General features: G+C 42.2%; 1 protein-coding gene across 1 annotated transcript in view; it reads right to left on the minus strand.

Annotated features, from left to right (window-relative positions):
* Positions 1 to 25,060, minus strand: part of LOC126204156 (uncharacterized) — a 1,030,415-nt gene that overhangs the window by 64,905 nt on the left and 940,450 nt on the right. The window contains exons 21-22 of the mRNA XM_049938564.1: positions 18,443 to 18,719; positions 3,378 to 3,616 (exon numbers count right to left, since the gene is read on the minus strand). Of these exons, the coding sequence (XP_049794521.1) occupies positions 3,378 to 3,616; positions 18,443 to 18,719 (516 nt within the window). The remainder of the gene's footprint in view (positions 1 to 3,377; positions 3,617 to 18,442; positions 18,720 to 25,060) is intronic.

Consider the following 25,060-nt stretch of genomic DNA (forward strand, 5'->3'; position numbering starts at 1 on the left):
AGTCGTCTGAGCCTCTAGTTTAGACTTTCCACTCTGCTCCAAACCAGAGTACCACAACCAACCCTGGATACGATGCTACAAACAGACAGCTTAGCGTGCACCTCACGTGGGATGTTAATTGCCTTCACCAAATCGGTCATTCAGAACCCCAGCGTCAGACGTCATTCGTGCCGACATGTGCCACTACATGATACCGGTTGCAACCAGTGCGCTCGATAGGCGCCGGCAGGGCTGCTTCCACATCACGGACGAAACCCCGGCAAAGATACCGGGTACACACTGGCGTTCTTCCCCGCCTTGCCTGCTACCTACCTGAGGGGTTCCATCACCCGCCTAATATTGGAGCTCCCAACGAAAAACGTACCACCCTCCACACTTCTCCGGACTGGGCGGGAAAGTCGGCCGCTGGCCCAGCAGGAGAGGCATCCCGTGCGGGCTCAGAGTAATATCACCACCACTGGGTAGCACCTCGTACCTGTTACTAAGGCGTAGGGAGCCAGCCGGGCGACCTGCTCGCTCTTTCGCCTTCCGCCCAGTGATATGCGAACCCACCACGAGTGAGAACGGACCGGTCAGACGTGGCGTATCAGAAGATGCAGCGACATCTTAATCACCAGGGGATTCCAATGGCTCCAGAGGTGTCGCAGGTCTCGTCCCCAGCGTCCCAGTGTCACCGCAGCTTTGAGCGTTAGCCAGAAGCATGTCGGCGATAGCCAATGCTGATACCAGCTGTTTACGGACAGCAGACAGTTCTCCTTGTGTCCGCTCACAAAACGCACAGTCCCTAGCCATGTCACAGTGAGTAAAAATTGATCTAAGATCTCAAATAGCGCAACTGAGTTTGGAATGTGAGCAAAATACAACAATCAGAACAACAATGCCCTGAGAAGGCAAGCTCTTAAACAGAAATAATTTTCTCTGCTGAAGCTGATGTATTTATATAGTTACCTGTTTCTAGAAGCTCTGCTTACCCGAAAGCTACTGCACGAGATAAATATGCAAACTAGAATGCACTTATCCAAAATAAATGCTGTGTACCAGCACGAGATTTAAACTTAGTGGCGTGACACTAGGAAGCCACTTCACACACGGTGCCACACCCCACCCGTCACTCATCTGGTTTTGGCGTGTGTTCACCCCAGCTAATTGACTAACAGATCAACAGAGTGCAAAACTGCCGCAATATCAGATAACGCAAAGAAAGTAATAAGGCCCTGTGACTCCTGATTGAACTGCAGTGGCAGTGTTGACATCAATTGATTCAGAATTGATCCCGTTTAATTAAAAAGGGGTGCACATTGGTGTTATATTCAGCTGTTGAACACCAGATGCAAATGTTGAACTTAAAATTAATTAAGAAAGTGACTTGGGATTTCAACTACTTGATTGAAAACAGATGCAGTCGATCAGCACAAATTTATTTTAACTCACGACCTTCAATCATCACATTACATGACTCTCCTAACAGGCAGTGGGATTAAATTGCATTTACGTGGAGTAAAGCGCGATAAATCAATTTGGTCCCATAAGATCTTATCACAATTGAGTTAGTTGTGGTTTGTAAATTTCTCAAGTGAAATTTCACGTCATTGGAGATTGTTTAATATACTATTTCTTTAATAGTAACTGCGGTTGTCACACTATAACGTTTAACATCTCTTCCTGCATTTGGCGCCAGCCATTGGTTGGCTGTTGGTGTTAGTGTTTTAGTGAACTGTGTATTGATACTCGGTTTGTGTGTTCTAGAAGCCGTTATTAGTGTGCGCAGGCCCTCCTGCCTGTTGTTGTTGTTACGTGAGCTCTCGAGCACGGAATTCAGACGCGCGGCCGATGTGAACGCCAAACGTCGAGAATGTTCTGACTGCTGTGTAGATCTTTCAGGCTATCATAACAGCATATTGCCGAATGTTTCCTGTAATAGTTAATTCACGTAATTGAGATCTTGCTATTTGAATATTTCTGAAACGTAATAGCTTTTACAAGTTGTTAGTTTTCATAATCACAAGGCCTGATAATTGAGTTAATTTAAGGTTATATCCGTGTAAAATATTTTTTTTATTAATTTAAGATTGGGGCCGTAAGGCTATTTTTTCTTTAAAGTTTATTTCAATTATTCTCATTGCTTTTATACAACTGAATAAACAGTGTAGATCACCGCAAATTGGAAATACTAATTAATCATTGTGTTGTTACGAGTGCTCTGTTTTACTTAAAGTGGTGAAAATAAGTTTTTGTATCCTCAAATGGGGTCAGCATTCCACTCCAGCAGCCCATGTGCCCTGCTTACCAATCCTACACCTTACCAACAACAACATGTTGATCTCTCGAAAAGGAGTCGGTGTTGGTAAAAAGCAATTAAATGTTGAAAAATGTAGTACTAGTGGTTGAAAACGTGCTTTAGTTAAAGACGTTTGTTTGCAAAAGAAGTGTTCTAGAAGTAGTAGTTCGTAAACTGTCTTGCATGCCTTTCAGTTCTTTTGCAAATGTGTCAGTCTTTTCTGTACGTCTGCACCAAGTCTTGTGACTGGTAGTTTGTTTTACTAGACGATCAACGAGTTTCGAATATTTATTTGCATTTGCGTGTTTCATGCTTAATTTGTAAATTAATGACAATGACAAATAACTGCTGAGAGAGAGAGAGAGAGAGAGAGAGAGAGAGAGAGAGAGAGAGAGAGAGAGAGAGACTTCTTATATGTACCTAACATCAAATTTCATAGAACATACCTTTATTCAATTAATAAGAAAGTCTCAGAACTATAGGAACACGAAGGTGAAGAAAAAGGTAGATCCGGCAGGACGCGAACTAGCTCCTTAGCTACTTTTGCACGTCGTAGCTCCATGATTTGTAACCATTACACCACAATGAAGCAGCAATTGCTCGCCCTGTATACGGTAACTTGGACCTCATTGAAGTCCTTAACTGTCTCTACATCATTTCATGACATTTAATTATAATAAATCGTACTAGGAGCGAAGTATTTTTATTACTCCAATATGCCGTCTCCTGATAACCCTACATTGAACGCTAACGAAAGTCGATGGTAGTTCCTGCGGTCTTCGATAGCTGCATGTGCCGCCAAAAATGACGTCACGTTTGCACCAAGTCTTGTGAACTGTAGGTTACCCATTTAGGTAAACCGGCATTCTGGCTTTCCAGGGATGCGGCGCAATATTCATCGTCTCTTATCTTTTTCTGGGGACCACTATCCAGAGATATGCTCTGCTAGCGGCCAAGGTACCAGGTTTCCCACACTCACCCTTCAACCTAAGAATGACCGGAATGGAGTTAAAAGCCTCACTAAATGAGCCATCACAACTCCCTTCCTTCCTTGCGTCACTGGATGAGAGTTGGTAGGCAAGGGCTGGCGGCTACCTACCTTGTGGCGCGCGGGCGAGGAGGGCGTGTCGGTGGGCGTGGCCCCCGGTACCAGGTCGGGTTCGGCGGCGGCGTCTCCACCCTCGGCGGCGGTGCGGTCGAGCGCCGCGGGGGCGGACACGGCGCTCGCGTCGCTGCTCTCGTCCTCGCGGGACCCCGAGGACGAGACGATGGCCGCGCGCTTCAGGATCGTCCACGACGGCTGCTTCTTCACCAGCCCCGGCCGCGGGAGTTCGCCTGCTGCAAGGGCGACTGCGTTATGGCCGGGCAGTGTACGCTTACCGGCCTAAGCGTGTCACCCCCTTAAAGGAACACACTGTTCGCTTTGGAGCGCTGTAGGTAATGTATAAAGTTGCCCTACACACGTACCAACCAACCGACCGACACATTGGACATGTGTAGACGTTTTGGCAGACCGACGAGCATTCCTTGTCGGGAGGGTAGGACTGTCCGACAGCTGATCTACCGCCCTCTCCCCCCTCCGCATACACACTCCACTCTGCCAATAAATTGTGCCAACTGTAGTGCTGTCGGGACAACGCCCAATGAAAGTTCGTCTTTTGTCACTGTGCGAGGGATCATATACAGTTCTAATATACATGACAGGGTGGGAGGCGGACGAAACTTTGACAATGTTTCTGGATAAATGCAGAGTTGTAATTGTTCGTTGGGCATGCCATGCGAAAAGTTTAGCAATACAGATTCAAGAAATTAAGCTCTTTTTTTATTTTTAATAAATCAATAATGTTCTCGTCAGGCCCATACGGAAAAATTTCTCTTTTTAGGTTTTATTTCCGATACTTATTTGAAATGAAATCTAAAAACCGAAATAGCGACTGTCAACGGACGGTAACTCATAAAACATATCTACTTCATCGTTACAAGTGTTAAGAAATTCCAGCCTATATCCAGGGCCTGTGCTATGAAGAGCAAAGTGTGGGGATGTTTTTTTTTCCACATGTGTTACAGTTAAGTGCTTCCTTTCCTCTGTATCTGTTGTACATGTGTGCCCCCACTACGTGTAGTCTTAAAGTTTCAAGTGAGTTTCTTAAACTTGCAGCTCGTATTTAACACTATATACAGAAATAAATTAATAACGTCTATTCAAACGTCTTTTGTTTTATTTATTTCACTTTACCTTTATGTATTATCTCAGTCAACTATAAATCACACTGCAGGTTTCAGGAATGATTATTGTTAATATTTATGGGGATACAGCAGCACTGAATTTGAGGTCTTCTTGACTTCTGCCACTTGATAGAAATCACAGTGTAGCTATCAACCTTCCCTCGCAGTTTTACAGCCTGTCTCATGACCGTATTATTTTTCGTTAAGAATGTTTTGACGATTTTCGGCAGCTCCATAATGCATGATTCATCCATTCTTGGATAATTACGGAAATCATCGGATCCCAGTTGCTTAAGTAACAGAATGTGGGTGAATGTCTTTCCCTACATAAGCCACTTCTTTGCCCACAGCTATTTTTGTTTTGCCCTGTTACCTCTAAAGCAACCAAGGTAAAACCCCGTTTTTGTTTCTGACAAGAAAAGGGCGGCGCTGTAATCGCTGAGTGCAGTCGGTCGGGACGTTTGCAAGACAACTTGGTGCCTGTGTAGGGGTCTTAACTGGTACCTGACTGTCATGTGATCGTCGATCGCAGACGAAGCTCATGGTAGAAGTTTATACGTGATCGGCAGAGATAATCCTCGCCAAAGATAAAACGTAACGACCATCTATCGTTCACGGCAAATGCAGGGTGGCATTAAAACTCTAGTTGCTACAGACTAAAGAATATTCACACCGGAGGATATACAAGACGAATCAAAACAACTGAAGCAGGTTTTCTAGAAGAAATACTATACAGAAAAGGTAGTAAAGAGAGTTCTGCGCTAAAATAACAGTAGACTCTAGGGCACGGATAAGAAACAACGACGCAAGAACACAGTTTCTCTACCCCTTATTTAAAAAAAGTAACTTATCAGATCGGTAAGGATTTACAGAAACGTGACTTGAGACTGGTTTTTAAACTAAGAAAACTTATATATCAGACCAACATACTTGCAAAGGATAAACGACCTCCTCTGTCGGCGAGCAGTGTACAAGTATGTATGTCAACTTCTATACTGGAACTCTAAAGAGCAGTGTGAATATACATCCGAAGAAATACGAAAGTCTTTACCTACTAGGTGAAGTAAAAAGGTCAGATGTAGCACCGTATGTAGTCCAGTCAGGAAGTTTCGGGATACCAGAATTTTATCTACAATGACAACGTATTATCCACGGAATTATAGAGAGGTGATTGAAAAACATAAACATGTGAACAGTATTTACAGAAAATAAGAAGGTAGAAAACTTAGAAAAGTCTGCACAGCAGCTGTACTGAATTGATAGGTAAATTTCATCTTTGACACATGAAAGTTTGATCGTTAAGGCGACTTATGACAACGATTATCTCTGCCGATTACGTGCAAATTTCTACCACGCCCCTTTCATGGCCTTGCTGCCGCTCTTCTACGTCGTTCTCGTCAGCCGACAAGCCTCCATGGAGCCAGAAGCATGTCAGAAGATGTTCAGCGCAGCTTCAGGAACGAAAACATTTCTTTGACCAAGACCGTACAGCCCGAAGGATTCACTAGTAACTGAGACAACCGGCTGTAAAAATCTTCATTGCTTGATGAGGTACTTATCACATCTGATTTTGAACGTAAGATTCATAGCTATATTTACAAATCACATCCTTACATAATTTGCTATAAAACCTCAGCAAACAAGCGGAACAATCTGTGCGTATTAAATCATTCTCCTCACTTAATAAATGTTGAAGATATTTTTCTTTTCTGCAAATATTTAACTGCAATGTGACTTACGTTTATGCTGTCGCTAATCTCTTTTATGGATTGGTTGGTCTCCTTTAAATATTCACATAATGCTGTACGGTTAGAAATTGGATAGCAATGTTCGATACACTGTAGATGGAACAATCTACCTGGCTGGGCGATATACAGTGCCTCACAACAATAAATAAATAAAGCTTCCTGAAGGGGAGAGACAGACGAAATGAAAGTTCACAGATTGACAGTATGCGATGTTATCACACTGACTAGAAAATCGAGTCAGATTTACAAAGAATTGGGCAGTATGAACCCATTTACCAGCATGACGTTGCAGCCCCTTCTGGCTTTGATGGATGCGCTCATTAAGTTGAGAACGATGTCATAAAGTCGCTGTATCCTCTCCTGCGGCAAGCCGGTTCACAACTGTTGTAACTCGTCCTTGATATCCTGGTTAACGGCACTAGAACGGAGTTGTTGTCCGAGCTGATCCCATATTGGGAACACATCTGGGAAAGTAGTTGGACAAGGGAGCACATTAACAATACGCAGACCAAAGAGAAACGAGCCATACGTGGGCGAGCACGACACTCCTATATGAGAATGACACACGAGGACGCGAGACTTCCGTGATATACCTCTGAGCCGTCAGTGTTCCATCAATCAGTATGAGACGTGACCCGAAGTCATATACGATGATACCCACACCATGAAACCGCTGTGCCTCTCCAAAATGGAATGTGCCACAGGATCGCCGCCACACACGTCGATGACAGTCATCTTCGCTGAACACAATGCGACGCCATTCATCAGCACTCCATGATTCCTGGTCACGGCTTCACTCTAAACGCAGCAATTTGTGTTGAGCCTTCGCATGGAACGGTAATTCCATATCGCGGCTACTATTAGTCTCCGAGCAATGTTGTGGAATAACATAGAATGTTGCAGGAAGTCTATTACTTATTCTAGGATCACAGGCGCAGGTATTTAGGGGCTACTGTACGCGTGATGCACAATGCGGCGATTCTGTCTTGTGGTGGTCACACGCTGTCGACGGGAACCTTGACGACGAATATCCCTGCTCTCAAGTTTCCATGCTGTCCAACATCGGGCCACTGTCACATCCGATTGCTCCACAAAGCTGAATACGCATGAAGCAACAACTTGGCGAAACAAAAACCCACAATGAGGCAGCTTCAAATTCGTTCAGGTGCTGATAACGCTGTCTCACAGTAGTTCACGGCACATCCGTGTTCTTCGCAGTGGTCAGTCAAGATAGAACGCTGTTCACGTCCGTTACCACAATAGTCGCCTGGTTAAAACAAAAAAAAAAGTTTTAGACAAGCGCACGCAGCCTCGGAATAGAAGCAGCGCTGCACGGAGATGAATTAGAGATGATCTTTGCTTTTGGAAGATGTGGACGAGATTTACCTGTTGATCATGACGAAAGGGGGAGAGGCAGACAGTTGAGCTTTGGTGTTAGATCTGAACAGTCAAGGTTTGGTTTCGTAGTTGTAAGCAGCAAACAATGAAGATTTTTGATAATTACATTACGAATCGTGGTCAGGCGGAGAGTCCGAAATCAGATACTGGACTGTAAGGCTTACCCAGGAGTAGATACAGACTCAAATCACAATATAGTAGTGATGAAGAGTAGACAGGAGTTTAAGAGATTGGTGAGGAAGAATCAGTACGCAAAGAAGTGCAATACAGAAGTACTAAGGAATGACGAGATATGTTCGAAGTTCTCTATGGCTGTAGATACAGCAGTAAAGAATAGTCCAGTAAACAGTACAGTTGAAGGCATTCAGAGAAGTAGGAAAGGAAACAATATATGCAAAGAAGGTAATTGCGAAGAAACCATGGGTAACAAAAGAAATATTTTAGTTGATCGATGAAAGAAGGAAGTACCAAAATGTTCAGGGAAATTCAAGAATGCAGAAATACAAGTCGCTGAGGAATGCAATAAATAGAAAGTGCAGGGAAGCTAAGATGAAATGGTTGCATGAAAAATGTGAAGAAATCGAAAAAGAAATGCTTCTCGGAAGGACTGACTCAGCATATAGGGAAGTCAAAACGATCTTCGATGAAATTAAATGCAAGGGTGGTAATATTTGAGGATGCACCATGTATTCCATTGTTAAATTCAGAGGAGAGGCTGGATAGGTGGAAATAGTAAATTTAAGGCCTTTATGAGGCAGAAGATTTGTCTCATGTGATAGAAGGAGGGATTTAGAAGAGATATAGGATCCACTGTTAGAATCAGAATTTAAAAGAACTTTGGAGGACTTATGACTAAGTAAGACAGAAGGGATAGATAACATTCGATTAGAATTTCTAAAATAATTGGGAGAAGTGGCAACAACACGACTACACGTTGATTTGGAGAATGTATAAGTTTGGCGACATACCATCTGACTTTTGAAAAAATATCATCCACACAGTTCCGAAGACTACAGGAGCTGACAAGTGCAAGAATCATCGCACAAGCAGTTTAATAGCTCAGGCATCCAAGTTTGTGAGAAGAATAACATACAGAAGAACGAAAAAGAAAACTGAAGATGTGTTAGATGACGATCAGTTTGGCCTTAGGAAAGGTAAAGGCATCAGAGAGGCAATTCTGAATATACGGTTGGTAATGGAAGAAAGAGTAAAGATAAATCAAGAGGCGTTCATAGGATATGTCGATATGAAAAAAGCGTTCGACTGTGTAAAGGTGTGCAGGGTGTTCGAAATTCTGAGAAAAATAGGGGTAAGCTACAGGGACAGACGTGGCTCTGAGCACTATGGGACTCAACTGCTGTGGTTATCAGTCCCCTAGAACTTAGAACTACTTAAACCTAACTAACCTAAGGACATCACACACATCCATGCCCGAGGCAGGATTCGAATCTGTGACCATAGCAGTCGCACGGTTCCGGACTGCACGCCTAGAACCGCGAGACCACCGCGGCCGGCCAGGGACAGACGTGTAGTATACGAGGGTTGCCCAGAAAGTAATGCACTGCATTTTGTTTCTCAGCGAAAGCAATGCTACCAATGCGAAATGTTACGTATGTATTATTTGAAGTCTCCTGAGTGAGCGCGCCAAGTTTCCGTCACTTCCGACAGATAGCGTAGCTGCAAGACAGTTTTAAAATGGCGTCTGTAGGTGATGTACGTTACAAGCAATGTGCCGTCATTGAATTTTTCACTGCAGGAAAAGAAACGGTTGAGAAGTCGCTGGGCACGGAGGGTAAGGTCATGAGAAGGCGGTTCGATGGAGCTCCACTTTGCAGCGGTCGTTGAGGCCATTCAAGGCTGTCACAACTGACATGTTGTAACGAGTTGATGTTGTTATTCGCAAGGACAGACGCTTTACGACGCGGCAATTGGCGCTGCATCTGTCAATCAGCAAAGGAAGTGTGGATGTAATCATCCGCACTCTTGGATATGCAGGATGGGTCCCACAGTGTCTAACGGTGGATCACAAATAGCACAGAAAGAACATTTGTCTTTATTTGTTGCAACGTTTTGAAGATGAGGGGGTGGTTTTCTTGTCCCAGATTGTGACAGGTGATGAAACCTGGGATCACCATTTTGAGTCTGAAACAAAACGACAGTCGATCGAATGGCGCCATTCCCACTCCACACAGAATAAAAAAATTCAAAGCAAGTGCTTCCGCCTGTAAAGTATTAAATAATATCAGTGTTCTGAGACTGTGAAAGCGTGATTCTCATTGATGAGATGTCAAGAGACGGTACCATTAATTCAGAACCATAAGCCAACACATTAACAAAACCCAAGACGAGCTTCTGGTGACTCTGGCGCCACAGTAGCCCAGGAGATGTTTTGCTGCAACTCGATAACGCTCGGCCCCACACAAGTGTGGGGTCTGATGAACACATCGCAAAAAGCAGGGTTGGACAGTGTTACCCCATACACCGTACAGCCCTGACCTAGCCCCCCTTGGACTTCCACCTATTTGGTCCATTAAAGGATGCCATTCGTTGAAATTTTGAGGACAATGAGGAGGTGATTCACACAGTGAAGCACTAGCTCCACCACCAGGACAAGGGTTGGTATTGACAGGGCATACATGCCCTTGTTTCAGGCTGGAGGAGGGCCATAGAATGAGATGATGATGTTGATGTTTGGTTTGTGGGGCACTCAACTCTGAGGTTATCAGCGCTCGTACAAAGTCCAAATCTTTACACAATCCAATCTCGCCACGTCCGCGAATGATGATGAAATGATGACGACAACACAGACACCCAGTCCCTGGGTAGAGAAAATCCCCAATTCGGCCGGGACTCGAACCGGGACCCCGTGATCCAAAGGCAGCAATGCTAGCCACTAGACCACTAACTGCGGATCATAGAACAGGATGGAGATTACTTAGAAAAATAGAGTGTGTACATAAAACACGATACTTTCGTGTGTGTAATTCTCATTATGTTCAATAAAGAACTGTTGAAGGAAAAAAATTGTGCTGCATTACTTTCTGGGCAACCCACATACAATAGTACAAGAGCGAAGAGGGAACAATAAGAGTGGACGACCCAGAATAGAGAGCTCTGATTAAAAGGGGTGTAGGACAAGGATGTAGTCTTTCGCCCCTACTCTTCAACCTGTACACCGAAAAAGCAATGATGGAAATAAAAGAAACGTTCAGGAATGGAACAAAATTCAAGGTGAAAGGACATCAGTGATAAGATTCGCTGATGACATCGCTATCCTGAGTGAAAGTGAAGGAGAATTACATGATCTGCTGAATGGGATGACCAATCTAATGAGTACAGAATATGAACTGGGAGTACATCGAAGAAAGACGAAAGTAAAGAGAAGTGGCAGAAATGAGAACGGTGAGAAACTTAGCATCGGGAATGATTTTGTCACGAAGTAGTTGAAGTTGGTATCCACTGTAGTGGACGGCTGTTATTGGTCACTTTTACCTTCACTGTGACTGTGTTTCCAAGTCTCCAAGGCGTGCACCCCACTCCAGTGGACACTCTCCATCTGGTGCTACCATCTGTAGGGCGGTAGCGGAACTATTAGAGCGTTTGTTTGCGTACCAACAACACAAGTGATCAAGATGGCATCATCGAAGGGTGGCCGTGTACCAGCGTGTACTATTTCAGCGAAAGACTTCTATGGGTTTTCAAGATGCAGGGTAAGAATATTCTTAATGAATCTAGACAGGTACTGCTCCATTCCTAAATAATCAAAGATCGCCAGAACATATTTTTTACGATTACTATGAAGGAAAAGGTATCTGTCCACTGCAGTGGGCATGATGCAATAAAGGCATTTGTCGTGAGCTGTCTTACAATGTGACATAGTAATTCAGTACAGTTTCTGGTATAGTTTCTTAGTTGAGCATTGATCCTATAATTTATGGCACACGAAGTCCTATAATTAGTTCCGAAATTTTGAATTACAGGAAGTAATCGAAGAGTTGCCATCTGATTCAGAATGCACACTAGCAGACGAAACTGACGATGAAGTCATCGAGAAACGTAATTGTGGAAACAAGTTCCAGTTCTGACGACAATGGTTCTGATTCTGAGGACAGTGGGAATGAAATTCCGTGTGATGCTACAAGAACACGGCTGTCAAACTACAAGTGGCAGCAGATCGACAGTAATTCTGTTCCATTACCAAAATTTACAGGTGTGTAAAAAATACATTTAACTGGGGAGAGTTCTATTGATTTGTTCACAGAATTAATTTGTGACAAAATTTTGGAACACACTGTGTTTCAAACTAATCTGCATGCTCTTCAGAAGGGCAAATTGAAACTTGGACTGGCAGTTGCTGAAGTGAAAACATTTCTGGGTGGGAACATAGTGATGATATATATCAAGTACCCACGCACTCGATCATACTGGTCTTCAGATGAAGGACTACGGATGAATTTAGTAGCCAACTCTTTACCAGTCAATTGATATGATAACATACTGCGTTTTCTTCATTTTGTGGATAATACAGCAGTGGATCAAAGCAACACAGATCGTCGGTACAAAATCCGTTCATTTCTGGAGTGTCTGTAAAAAAGAACTTTCTCCATGCTGCAGAAGCTGAATAGCATCAGTGTATTGATGAGCAGATCATACTGTAAGTAGGCTGTTTGTTTTCTTATTGGCAACGTTACGTAGCGCTCTGTATGAAAATCACTGGCTGTGTTGTGTGCAGTCTGTGGCTAGTTTGCATTGTAGTGTTGGGCAGCTGGATGTTAACAGCGCGTAGCGTTGCGCAGTTGGAGGTGAGCCGCCAGCAGTGGTGGATGTGGGGAGAGAAATGGCGGAGTTTAGAAATTTGTAAGACTGGATGTCATGAACTGCTATGTATATTATGATTTTTCAACACTATTAAGGTAAATACATTGTTTGTTCTCTATTAAAATCTTTCATTTGCTAACTATGCCTATCAGTAGTTAGTGCCTTCCGTAGTTTGAATCTTTTATTTAGCTGGCAGTAGTAGCGCTCGCTGTATTGCAGTAGTTCGAGTAACGAAGATTTTTGTGAGGTAGGTGATTTGTGAAAGGTATAGGTTAATGCTAGTCAGGGCCATTCTTTTGTAGGGATTATTGAAAGTCAGATTGCGTTGCGCCAAAAATATTGTGTGTCAGTTTAAGCACAGTCATGAATAATTGTTCTAAGGGGACGTTTCATATGTCGACCCTTAGCCGAGGATACCTCACTGGAATCTTCTGATTTTTTTTCTTGTAGTTTGTGTGATTAGTGTAGCTATTGCTTAGTGCTAGCGCGTAATAGTAGAGAGAATCTCCTTTGTAGTTGCAGTCTTTCATTGTTGTACAGTAAAACAGTTGTGGCATGCATGTAGATTTGCACCAAGTATTTCGCAGCAGCGCTTGCAATTAACTAGATATTTTTTTCAGTGCTATGTTAATGTGTTCTCTTATTTTTGCTCTTCAAATTGTGTTTTTCTGTGTTATCGTGTGAGATATTGTGACAATAATGGCGTGTGAAAAACGAAATACTAGGCTCCAAAGTAAACTGAGACATGACAGTGAAGACGAAAGCAGTGTGTTATTGCCACCGTGTAATGAATTAACTAATGTTCAAAGTAGTTGGTAATTGTGCATAGGAAAATGGAGCTGGCTGCAAACAATGGTGTAGGCAGTGAAACAATTAGTGAACAGGGAAGCATTATCGATCGATCGGTCGGCAACAGCTTGCCTCAGGAATCCGAAATGACAGGACACAATCTTCCAAATACTGTAGATTCAGGTATTGGGTCCTCACTGTTTTCTCAAATAAGTCAAGACACATTTTCTGCTTGTCAAAATGTGAATGCTGCCGGTGCAAATTCAATGCCGAAAATCACTGAGGAACCTGTTTCAGACACCAGTGAAAAAAAAAAAAAAAAATAGAGACCATTATCCTCGCTATTGATATTTCTTTGTCGAAAACATCGCAAATACGATACTTTCAAACTTGAAAACATATGATTACACTGTGGCGCTCTTAATTTATGATATTTACTAAAATGACTAATGAAATGATAAGAAACATTTTACATCTATTGTCTTTGCAGTTTAGAGATCGCTCATTTTGTTTAATATGTAGTTTCTAGCTGCACTGCAGCATTGGTTAAAATAAAATTTTATAGATGTACTAATATAAATATTTTATGCCTACAGATCCAGTAAATAATAACTTCAAAATCTACTTCAAAAAAACGAGGGAGCATAAAAAGACATCTCCCTTCACAGGAATTGCATACATAATTTTTGTCAATGACTGGGTAACTTATTTAGTAGTGTAAGTTCTCGTGATGCATCACTCTAGTGTTAAGATGTGACATAGGTATTAAAAATGGCCATTTTTACTGTAATATTTTTTCTGCTTGAACTTTGTCTTGTTTAGGTATAAGTTATTGCATTTGCTGCTGCTGCTTGCCAGGCATAGTGCTACTAAATTTCACTTTGTATTACTCTGTTAAGCTAGTTTTACTACTGATTTATTTTTCTTGTTGCTGCACAGTGGCTCATATTAGTTGTAATGTTGCATTGCTTGGTAATTTAGATTTACTGTAGCTTGCTTTGCAATTTTCCAATTTTTTTTTCATTGCTGTTTGTGTTAATTGTTTTGTGCTGCTGCATTGCCTCGTCCCTTGGTATATATATCTGAGTTCAGTAGATTTAAGTTAGCTTAAGAGGGGGGATACTATATAAGAAACTAACTATGAAGAATAGGGAAAGAATGCATTGAGAAGTTATATGAAACAGATTTGGCAAAAATGAGTATTGTGCACTGAGAAATAATTATTTTGAAAGAAATATGAATAGAATACAGAAAGCAGGTATAGATAGGACTTTTTGGGAATAATGATGAATGAAGGGAGATCTCCAAGAAGTAAAAAAAGTTTTGTTTGCAAAATACTGCAGTAAAACCAACCTTGTCCTTTCCTTTTGTATTATTATGCTATGTGTTTGTGTACCCTTGTGTATTTGTGTACTTCCTGTCTTTATGTGTTTATCTGATAAGACTTATGTTGTAGAATTTTTCTAGTACTAAGCTACATTCACTATGATGAGGAATACTGTTATCCTCAAATATAATTTGCATTTATAATATGTTATTTACTTTGTAAAGATGTTTAGACATTATTTATCTGTTCTGTTTTGTTGCTCATGTGTGAAGTTGATGTTTCAAAAGTTATTCTGATCTTTCATGTATGTACTTATGTCATAATTCCTAACACTGATGTATGTAATTTCTATTCCTTTGTAAAGCCCATACTACTACAAGTGTCATCTGTATTATTATGTTCTTTAATGATGTATTTTGTACCTTTGTTGTTGTATTCTTATGTTATAAAATTGTAATTGACACCAGTTCATCAAATTAAGTAACTTAAGTTCCATTTCACTGCACAAGTTTCTGTTGGTCATAGTATATGGACAATATGTGAGAAGTAGGGACTGTTAGTGTTTGCACGTGTGTTAAAAATTCAGCAAGGGACTGGATAACAGCATTGCTGGTTCTAAGGACAATTCCAAAAACTTTGTGAGTGCGCAAGTGGTGGTTATGGACTTGCTATATTGTCTGCAAGACTCTTTGATGGTGATTGTGTACCTGCACAGTCGCAGTAGATGGCTGCTGGCCATCTCTACAAGGACTACAGTGGGTCTGCATCTTTGATGACCCACCAATACCATTATTTCTACAAGGACTGCAGTGGGTCTGCACCTCTGGTGGCCCACCAATACCACAATCTCTAACAGGACTACAGTGGGTCTGCACCTCCGGTGGCCCACCAATACCGTAATCTCTACTAGGACTACAGTGGGTCTACTCTATGATGACCTGCCTACCAATATTCTTCAAAACTTCTAATGACTCTGCTGTGGGTTTGCTCTGTTGTGACCCATTACTTGTCTGCATGTCGAGAGTCAGCACTGTCTTTCCGTTGGAAGGACAACACTACTTCTTCAAGACTGCATGGAAATCCACTGCTTCCATGTGCATTTTCTTTTACTTTTAAGACTTTGAGAAAAGCACTGCAATTTTACTGTGATGAATGATCAGGACTGTCTTTATGGACTGTGAGAAAATTTTAGCTTATGACCAACATTGTATCAATAAGCGTGTGCATTTGATATCTTTGTTATTGTAATTATGAAAAATTGTATCAAATCATTATCGGCCACTGCCCAAAACAATTTGTAAAATTTTTTGTGGGTAGCGTGGGGGCTATGTAAGTAGGCTGTTTATGTTTTCTTATTGGCAACGTTACGTAGCGCTCTGTATGAAAATCACTGGCTGTGCTGTGTGCAGTCTGTGGCTAGTTTGCATTGTAGCGTTGGGCAGCTGGATGTTAACAGCGCGTAGCGTTGCGCAGTTGGAGGTGAGCCTCCAGCAGTGGTGGATGTGGGGAGAGAAATGGCGGAGTTTTGAAATTTGTAAGACTGGATGTCATGAACTGCTATGTATATTATGATTTTTCAACACTATTAAGGTAAATACATTGATTGTTCTCTATTAAAATCTTTCATTTGCTAACTATGCCTATCAGTAGTTAGTGCCTTCCGTAGTTTGAGTCTTTTATTTAGCTGGCAGTAGTAGCGCTCGCTGTATTGCAATAGTTCGAGTAATGAAGATTTTTGTGAGGTAAGTGATTTGTGAAAGGTATAGTTTAATGTTAGTCAGGGCCATTCTTTTGTAGGGATTATTGAAAGTCAGATTGCGTTGCGCTAAAAATATTGTGTGTCAGTTTAAGCACAGTCATGAATAATTGTTCTAAGGGAACGTTTCATAATACTTTTCAAGGGTCGTAGCAATTGGAAACAGTATGTTGCTAACAATACGAATAAATGGGACTGAATGTCTGGGTGAGAGCTCGTTCTTCTGCCTATGTCTACCGCTTTGAAGTATACGGTGGATGTGTTGGTAGGCAGCTAGTTAGCGTATTTGAAGTTTGTGCTGATGTTGTTCTACGAGTTTGTGATGATGTCAAGAACAAGAATCACAAAGTATTTTTCAGCAACTTATTTGCAAGTGTCGCACTACTCCAGGAGCTAAAAGAATGGCACTTGGGGTTCTGGGACATGCCAAGTAAACCGGCTTCGACGTTCTCCGTGAGTGCTTTCTACAGAGAAAGACATGAGAAAGAGTGCCCGAGGGGACTGTATATCTGTCGTGTATAAAGAGGGCATAACCATTACAAAATGGTTTGACAATAAGTGTGTGCATATTGCTTCCACCTGTGCTGGTGCATAGCCCATATCATAATTTGAGCTCTGGAGCAAGAAGGAGAACAAGATCATCAGAGTACCTCAACCATTCAGCGTCATATGTTACAGTCGTCGTATGGGAGGTGTAGACATCATGGACGTGTGTCTAGGTTTATATCGAAATCGTCGAAGAAACAGGAGGTGATAACCTGCATGTCTGTTTTCATTTTATTGACGTGGCTATTGTGAAATCTTGGTTGCTATATAGACAGGCAAGAACTGACATCTGCCCCCTTGATTTCAAGGCGTCGGTGGCACGATCCCTCACAAACCTGGGAAAAAAACGAACAGACACCAGGAAGGAGAGGAGCACCTGTTTCTATTCAAAGATCCCGGAAAAAGATGCCAGTTTGTAGGGCAGCAGATAATTGAAGACGTTGGTTGCAAGTTCTACTCTGAGATGAAGAGGTTGGCACAGGAGAGAAATTCGTGGCGGGCCGCATCAAACCAGTCAGAAGACTGGTGAAAAAAAAAAAAAAAAAAAAAAAAAATTAATGGAAGATTTGCTGTGGAGAGAAAAATAACTAATTTTTACATTGGTAAAATTATACTGTATGTGAAGAATGCATGTGCAGCTAATGATTAAGTTTATAGTATTTGCGATTCAGGTTTGATCTTGGTTCGTCAGACATCCAGATGAGGAATATTCTTGGTGTTCAGTTTTTGTTAGGATTTATCTATCATTGTGTGAGAAATGGATTTAAGATTAGATTTTGGAATTTCGTTTAAGGGAAGATTATAATATGAAGTTTAATTTTTGTAGTTCTTGGATTACAGTTACGTGGTTTCAGCTGACTTATTGAAGTTTCATTAACTGAATATTCTTAAGTCAAATGATATTAAACTGCTATTTTGTTCATTTAACCCGAAGTCAATGTCCACAATACAAGAGTCGTTTAATTTTCAATTTAGTTTAAAATCATTTTCGAAAATTATGGAAGAAGAATGACAGCAATTTTTCTAGAGAACGCATTGCATCTTTGCATACGTCAATAGTTAGATTTTGCAGCTCTGTTACTGAGACGCGCTGTAGCTACGAGAGCAATTATCCAGGGCGACCCACATAAGCGAAATAGTGTAGTAAACAGATTATTTCTTTAATTAAATTTCACATTGACCAATTTTAGTTTCAAAGCAATCAGTTTTTCATCGAAGATCATAGTCCGATTTTGTGAGAACAATAAGTTTCAGACAGCTTACGATTTTCTTCCAATTCTCGCATTTAGATTCCTCTATCCATTCTCGAAGGGGAATTTTGTCACCAACTCTTGGGGTTAAGGAACCTGTCAGGTTGCAGGTCTGGTATTGCATCATCCCGAATAAGAAGCCTAAACTTAAGCATCTAACAGACAATTTAACATTATAAATGCAATCAACATTGCTGATCCACTTTAACTATAATTTGACTGTTCTACCTGTTACAGAGAATACAAATCTAATCATTTACATACTCCCTTTACGGGAGCTGTTTCGCTGGTTTAGCAGAGACTCACCGGGTGGTGCGGCCGCAGCGGTGGCAGCGTGAACCACAGTCGGGGGCGGCGGCTGCGCCTGCGGGGGCGGTGGGGGCGTGTGCGGCGGCGTGTGCGCGGGCGCGTGCACCAGCGTCTTGAGCTTGTCGCGCAGCAGTAGCGAGCCGCCGCGCGACGGCGCCGAGCTGGTGGCGGAGGGGGGCGGCGACAGCGCCTCCGTGGGCGAGCACGGCCCGCAAGGGACCGCCTCCGCGTCGCTGTGCCGGTCGCTCGACGCCGTCGACGACGCCACGCTGGGCTGCGCATGCGATAGCAATGGTGTACTCGTGCGTAGGCGTCTGCAGGGGTGTGTGTTTGTGCGGATACGCTTTGCGCGCTGAACTTCAGTACCGGTCCGGATGGAAGGAAAATAATAAACAAGGGCTATGGTAGCGCCTCTATCGGATAATCTACGAATTAATTTCGAATAGTTGTAGATGTAGCGCATCTAGTGGGAGATACAGAAACTGAAACGGAGAAAAAAAACAAAAAAAGGCAGTACCATCGATCGTACGTGGTGTACCGCGGTTCATTTCCGAGCCTATAGCGATTTTTGAAGCTGGTTGGGACCTAACAGCACATCTTAAATGGAAAGAATTTTTCTTAGCAAGCACCGAAAGCGACAAGAGTTACAACATCGAAAACATTATTATTTGCACGGGCTAAACGTATTTGCACGTTCTTCTCCGTATCGTGTCGCACATACACTATTGATCAAAAGTACCCTGAAGCTTATTACTGCACATCAGTATGGTGTGTCTCCACCCTTCGCCTTTATGATGGCTTGAGCAGAGAGTGGAAAAAGGAAAGATATATGTCAACTGCATCGGGACGTTACTGGGATTCGAACCCAGGATCTCCTGCTTCCTTTTTTGTTTTCTTTGTTTTTGTTTTTTCTTCTTTTTTCTCAGTGCTCTACCACTTTTTTTTTAAATATGGGTTTCGAACCCACGGTTCCTTTCGAATACCAGAGCTTATACGTGGCGCCCTATACAGTTTTCTTCCTTCCTTTTCTCTTTTTCTTCTTTATTCTATGATTTTTTTTGTTTTTTTTTTAGTTTTTTCTGCAACAGAAGACTCTAGAAATAAGTAATAAATGATCACTTCTTGATATAAAGTATAATGTTTCCCTTGTTATGATAAACGCCTTCTTCTTCTGTAAATAGTTGCAGCCATAATGATAAAGCAAATAAAATTCTCTATTTCTTGAAAATAAAAGAGGAAGTTCATCTTAAAATTTAAAAGAAATATTTGTTGAATAAGTTAATAAATAAACTCTTACAGTATTCCCCATGAATATAATAAACAGTTAACGCCAAAAACTTCTGACTACTCCATGAAATGAAGGAACTTCTTCTCGATGCCTGTTCGCTCGGAGCTTACTTGAAATTCTTTTATTCTAACTACTTAGTTCAAGATTTTGCTGTCATGGTGTCTGAAATATTCCCCTACTTCGAAGAGTAGTACAGGTCAGGTTTGATTTTAAAATATTCATATTGAGTACAATAGCAATAGTCTACTAAACTCGCTGTCCGATTTTGAATGATGTAAGCAGTGGTGTGGCTTAGTATCCAGATCGCTGCGTTGTATTTTGTTTGGGAGCAGCGCAACCTCTGTGGCCAAGGAAGGTCTGTTCTTCCAGTGTGTCTTTCGATGGAGTGATCGATAATTGCCAGTCTCCTGCATAGAAGATCAGTAATTTGTTTAGCAGTCCCACAGGTGAGTCGGCGAGTTAAAGTGTCCACAAATCCTCAGGTAGTACAGGTAGGAGAGGTATTGTATGATTGGCCTCCATGTACCAGGTGGATTTGACAGCACTATGCGGGATGTCACTGAAGATATTCCTCCAAATGATGTTGCCATTTATATTCCACTGGTTTTCTTCAAGTAATTTTTGTCATGAAGTCCCAAACTACCTTGTTCGCCAGACCGGTAGAACTTCAAATGGAAGGACGGTCTATATAGATGTAACTGAACTCTAAACAATACTCTCCCACGTATGGAAACATCCGAGGAATTACATTGGGAAGCGCAAGCTTACTTGGGCTCCATCAGTTTAATAAGCTGGTTGTGTTGTCTTTAGGGGTCCCAACAGACTTTCTGAAGGGAACTTACTAGGCATTTGCTTTAACCATTCCGCCACCCGGACACGACTTTACCGCAACTGCTCGGACTATATCTGCACGCCTGTGTGCCGACCCACATTCCCACCTTGAGCCAGCTATCCGCTGTCACTGTTCATGTACTCCGTGCTAGCTACTTTGAGATTCCCGCAGGAGGTCAGATGTAACAGTGCTTTCCCACTGAAGGTGGTGTACTCATTGCCCATCGAGGCGATCCAATTAAATGAATGTGTAATGTCTGTTTTTTCTGACATGTCCGAAAGAACAGAGACCACGCACGCGTTCATATAAAGGTGTCTGAATGTCTGTGGGGACTGACAACCTATTCTCCCTCAAGAGCCGAACCCAGAGAAGGTAGTGTTGTTGGGCGCTGGGATCTGAAGTGATACAGACGTTCTAACTCTTCCGGAAAGTAATCTATTGTGTTGTGGTTGGGACACTGTACAAGTCAGTCGATTTCAGAAGTACTATTGTCTTCACAGGTGCTGCTTTACGGCAGGGTGCCCAGTCATGCAGATGCAATTAATCATCGTCTTCGAACTGTTGCTTCATTCTATACAGTATACAATGCTATCAAATGTGTTGATATCCTTCCGCATTTAGTGTTTTGTTTAAGCGGAATAAGGCAACAACACCCTAAACACAAAAACCAATCCCATACCGTAACACAACATTTTCCGCACTTAAAAAAAAAGAAAAAGTTCAAATGTGTGTGAAATCTTATGGGACTTAACTGCTAAGGTCATCAGTCCCTAAGCTTACACACTACTTAACCTAAATTGTCCTAAGGACAAACACACACATCCATGCATGAGGGAGGATTCGAACCTCCGCCGAGACCAGCCGCCGCACTTCACTTTTGGTGCTACACATGATAGTAATGTTCTCCAAAACTTCTTCAAACCCAAACACTTCCATCTGATTACCGCAGGGTTTAGCGTGACTCAATGTGAAACAGTGTCGTTCGAAAGCGGTGCTGTAGCGAGATGGTTTGCAGATTTTTCGTCGAATGTACATCATGTTCTGTTTGCCACAATTAAATTCTCAAAGGTAGTGTGCGCTACACCCGCTCGTGCAATGTGATAGGTGACCAAATTCGAAGTGGCGTTTTTATTCATCGTTCGGCACGCATACCTCATAGTTTTTTGACTTTTAATTAGTGTTCCTTCTTACGTATAAAAATTATTCACTCTTGTCTTTCAAATTGGAGTCTATACGATTGTTTCTGCCAGCGCACCTAAAAAGGTGCCATCGAACTATTCGGAAGTAGTATGCTAAGTAACATTAAGAGAAGTGAGATGTTAAGATCAACAAATCTGAGATTGATGTAAGATTTGTCATTTTTCTTTTTTTCTCCTCTAGTGTGTCGTTAGAAATCTTACCGCTTCAAACCATGGAGACTGGAATCGTTACAGCGAACCACCTTTGAACTTTCAATATAAGATTTTGTTGCAGCACCTTTAAGGCAGCATTCAGTACCATCTCTTAGAGTCTACAGTTTAATTTAACGATACGGCAAGAATAGACTAAGATAGTCAATTGTACAACGCTAGGCGAAAACAAACACGAATCGAATATACTGTGCTCTGCGAAGAGTGCGCGCATTCGCCGTACCGAGATGGACTGCACGCTGCAATCGGAAACCCGAATACTCTGTGCTGCGCTGTGCGGGTTTATATAGCCTCAGGCAGTGAAGCGCAGATAGCAAAGCGACGAAGTCCTTCGAGGCAGTTAGAAATGTTTGTGGATGAGAAAGGGATGGACAGAGCGTAGTGGAATGTTCGCTGTGCTTATATATATATATATATATATATATATATATATATATATATATATATATATATATAGAGAGAGAGAGAGAGAGAGAGAGAGAAAGCGTCAGCAGCACGGCCGCTGCGAGCACGTGTAGGGGCGAATATGAGACGCCACATAGTTGCTCGTACAAGCTAAATTCTTCTGTTTGTAGTTTTTGATCGTAGCGTTATGGTAGATTTATCATGATGCTTGTTGCCTTATTTTCAGCTATATGCGAACTGAGAGAAAAAAGTAACTTTTACAAAACCAACCCTGATATGATATTTATAAGAATTGTTTTTCTCGGCGTGCGGCAACACTTTATGTGCTTTGTCCTTTAGGTTGACATTAGTTTCACGGAGCCCTTCTTTTGGAGCCACAGGACTCAGTGGGCACTCTCAGAGTCCTTGCTCTCCACAAACGATGTTGCTGCTACAAGGGAAATAAGATGCAAATGTAATTCTGTGACGAACCAGAAAGATCGTCATGTCACGATCCGTAGCCCTTGCAGATGTCATACATCTCCCGTCTCCATGATGCATTCCAGCCAATATAGATAGCGTCACTGTGTCTCAAATATGTAGTAATAATGATTTAAACAATAATATTGTCGACTGCATGTAATGCAAAAGTAGACGATAATCATAGTATTAAGATTCCCTTGACTTTTAAGCACACAATTATTGTTATTGTTGGCATACACGGATGCACCGTCGAATATCGGAATAAGTTCGACTTTTATCGGCAAAGTCGTAAGACTTGAGCAGACGTGCGAAACTGATTAAAGGACATGGACATATATTACCGTATCGACAGTAGGCAATGAAATCTTCTTAACTTCATTTCTTTATAAATTTTGCAGTGAAGCATAAATGGTTTCTTAAAAAATAATATAAAGCCATACAGACAGTTGCTACATATGTAACTATGTAGTACAAATCTAGTTATTGACGGACAAGAGACATCCATGAAACTTCCTGCTAGGCTAAAACTATGTGCCAGACCGAGACTCGAACTCGGGACCTTTGCCTTTCGCGGGCAAGTGCTCTACCAGATGGTAGATGGTGGGTCTCGGTCTGGCACACAGTTTCATATCAGCGCACACTACTCTGCAGAGTGCAAATCTCATTCTGGGAACAGTCCCCAGGCTGTGGCTAACCCATGTCTCCACAACATCCTTTCTTCCGGGAGTGCTAGTTCTGCAAGGCTCGCAGAAGAATTACCGTGAAGCTTGGGAGGTAGGAGAAGAGGTACTGGCAGAATTTAAGCTGTGAGGGCAGGTCGTGAGTCGTGCTTGGGCATCTGAGATGGTAGAGCACCTGCCTCCCGAAAAACAAAGGTCCCGAGTTCGAGTCTCGGTCCGGAACACAGTTCTTCTCTCCCAGGAAGTCTCGTATCAGCGCAAACTCCGTTGCAGAGTGAAAATCTCATTCTGGAGAAATCCATGCACTTACAAATCTCTTTGATTGTGGAGTTACTGGTTACTGGAATAACGGGTTTCCACAGACAGATGGAGTTAAGAGGTTTTCACTGCCTTCCACCGATATACATCTACGTAACTGAAAAGCAGTGAAGAATTATAACGGTTACTACAAATCATGTAAACCGCCATACCCTACGCTGAAAACGGTGTTTTAAGGAAAATAATGATAGGATTGCCTTCGATAAACTTCGTGACGTTACTTGTAGGAAGTTAAACGGTGGCACAATGAAATGTCGGTAAACGCTCTACCTGATCGAACGTATACGGACACCTCTATGTAATACGGAATCGACGACTAGATGTCATGAAATGTAGACACGCCATTTAAAAGGACAACCAACAACCGTATACAGGAATGACGACTATGAAAATTTGTACCGCACCGGGAATCGAACCGGGATTTTCAGGTTATCACGAGCGGTCGCCCTACCATTTTTTAATTACCTTTTATTTTTTTATTTTTTTGAAGGAACGACACAAAGAAACACTTCTAGAGTTCGCCAAATGCGGCATCGATACTCCACGAGCAGCCTACCAGGTTTACTTTTAAAAATAATTTTTTTTATTTCTCTTTTTTAAATTGAGAAGCGCAGTCAGCGGTAGGCTGGATGAGGTAAGACGGGCAGGGTTTCAATTCCGAGACTTGGCCATGATGTCTCCCCCCCCCCCCCCTCCTACCACCGAAGTGAGCTGTCACATTTAAAGAAAAAAGAATCAAAAAGTACAAGGGAGCTATACGCCAAAAATTATGAAGACAATGTTTCAATGGGCATCAGCAGTCGTCAACCGTCGGAGTGTCCGGGGCCGCCGCACACATTCAGAGACTATTTCTGTTACCGTATGCGGATCGCGGAAACATCACGTCTCCAGCTCAACTCCTTCTCACAGCCGGCACACTCGGTGGGTCCATGAACAACGACCCCAAATAGTAAAAAGGTTTCAGTATTGCGTTCTGTCCATCATGTTTTGTTTATCATGTATTGCCACAAATCGAGGGCTTCCTTTTCGCCGTCGCGGTACCTGTAGTGTATCGCCATTCCTCTTACGAAATTGACTGCATTTACCCGGGTCATCGGGAAACAAACGGGATGAAAGAGCACTAGGGGCGCAATCGAAGCAAAAGGGTGGCATGGGAGGAAAGCCAGAATTGGTGGATCCGTTTCCAGCACTCGCGTGTAGGGCCACAGTTCAATCTGATTT

This window comes from Schistocerca nitens, chromosome 9, assembly GCF_023898315.1.
Source record: "Schistocerca nitens isolate TAMUIC-IGC-003100 chromosome 9, iqSchNite1.1, whole genome shotgun sequence".
NCBI classification, from domain to species: domain Eukaryota; kingdom Metazoa; phylum Arthropoda; class Insecta; order Orthoptera; family Acrididae; genus Schistocerca; species Schistocerca nitens.